Raw genomic sequence first — 1282 nt, 5'->3', positions numbered from 1 at the left:
TTTCAGCAGCCGCTTGTTGAGGACCTGGCGCAGGCGGTACCAGCGCTCCCCTTCCCTGGATGGGCACAAAGCTCAGCGCTGGGGGCACGGACGGGCAGGGGGCAGTGGCTGGCAGCAGTTCCCCAATCCCTGTGTGCATACTCCCTACCCCAGGCTGGAACCATCCCAGGGGTCATTCCACCCGCCACAGCCATGCCCTTCTACTTGGTGGGGGCACGCAGCTTGCAGGAGTGGGAGCAATGCAAACTGCCACCTGGGCTCTACACCTAAGGAAGGGACAGGACATGTGTGCTGCCCACAGAGCACAGCCACGGCAGGACTCACTCGGTGAAGGGTCCATAGGGCAAGCGCCGGGTGTCTCGGTGTTCCTTCCACAGGGCCATGTCGCTCCGCATGGGGTACTTGCCCTCCTGCCGTAGCAGCTGCTCCAGCACCACTGGGCTCCCAATGTTGATGTTCCTATAATGCCCGAAGGTCGACTTCCAGATAGGTCCATAAAGACGTCGGGATATCACCTGCGATGAACAAAGCATGGCAGGGTCAATGGGACAAGCTGGGTCAGATCCCCCCTGCCCCCATGCTGCCCTGAATGTGCCTGTCTGCACCCATCCCATGGACCCCTCAGCATCAGCTGGGCCCAAGCACCTGCCTCTGATCCCCCAAGCTGGCAGCATCCTTGAAGTGCTCTGCAGATGGCCTGGGCCGGTGTCTCCAGGCTCATTTCCTCTGCCAGCACTAAGCACACCAGGCACTGACCCCCCAGCACAGACTGGCACTCTCCTCACCCACCCCAGAGATGCAGAGAGAGCCTGGTGGGTCTTTTGGGGAAGGATGACCAAGAAAGGACAGCAGGGACAGAGACAACTGCCAAGCACAGGACTGTGCTGAGATGCAGGACCATTGCAGCAGCCACCAGCAGGGCTAAGTCCTGCTGCTTTCAGCATGGCCCCAGTTCTTCATAACCTGAGGACAACAGTTGCTGACTGGGTCCTTGAACTCACCACCCAGTAAGGGTGGCTAATGATCAGTGGGAGGGCAGCACCAGGCTAGGGCATGACTGGGCTGCTCCCAGAACAGGCAGAGCCTGGGGCCCCTGGGGCCCTGGGACCACAGGCTCACAAGCTAGCTAGGGGGCGTTCACCATCATCTGCCCTGCTCTGGGCTCCGGTGGCTGCAGCTCCCCTCTCCTTGTCTGCAGCCACAGGTGCCATGCCTGCCTCCCTGGCAGGGCACGCCGTGACCTCCAAGCGCATCCCTTGGGGGCAGCTGGGCATCCCTTTGC

The 1282-nt window shown here is 61.5% G+C and overlaps 1 protein-coding gene across 1 annotated transcript in view; it reads right to left on the bottom strand.

The window, feature by feature from the left end:
- The window catches only part of LOC103611331 (sterol 26-hydroxylase, mitochondrial), a 3028-nt gene extending 2480 nt beyond the window's left edge, over nucleotides 1-548 (bottom strand). Inside the window, exons 1-2 of the mRNA XM_017727154.1 lie at nucleotides 325-548; nucleotides 2-55 (exon numbers count right to left, since the gene is read on the bottom strand). Of these exons, the coding sequence (XP_017582643.1) occupies nucleotides 2-55; nucleotides 325-533 (263 nt within the window). The 5' untranslated portion in view covers nucleotides 534-548. The remainder of the gene's footprint in view (nucleotide 1; nucleotides 56-324) is intronic.
- Between the last annotated feature and the right edge of the window lie 734 nt (nucleotides 549-1282).

The sequence above is a fragment of the Corvus brachyrhynchos genome, unplaced genomic scaffold (assembly GCF_000691975.1).
Source record: "Corvus brachyrhynchos isolate BGI_N302 unplaced genomic scaffold, ASM69197v1 scaffold490, whole genome shotgun sequence".
Classification (NCBI taxonomy): Eukaryota; Metazoa; Chordata; class Aves; order Passeriformes; family Corvidae; genus Corvus; species Corvus brachyrhynchos.
Note: the sequence above shows the minus strand (reverse complement) of the source record. Positions and strands in the feature narration are given on the sequence as shown.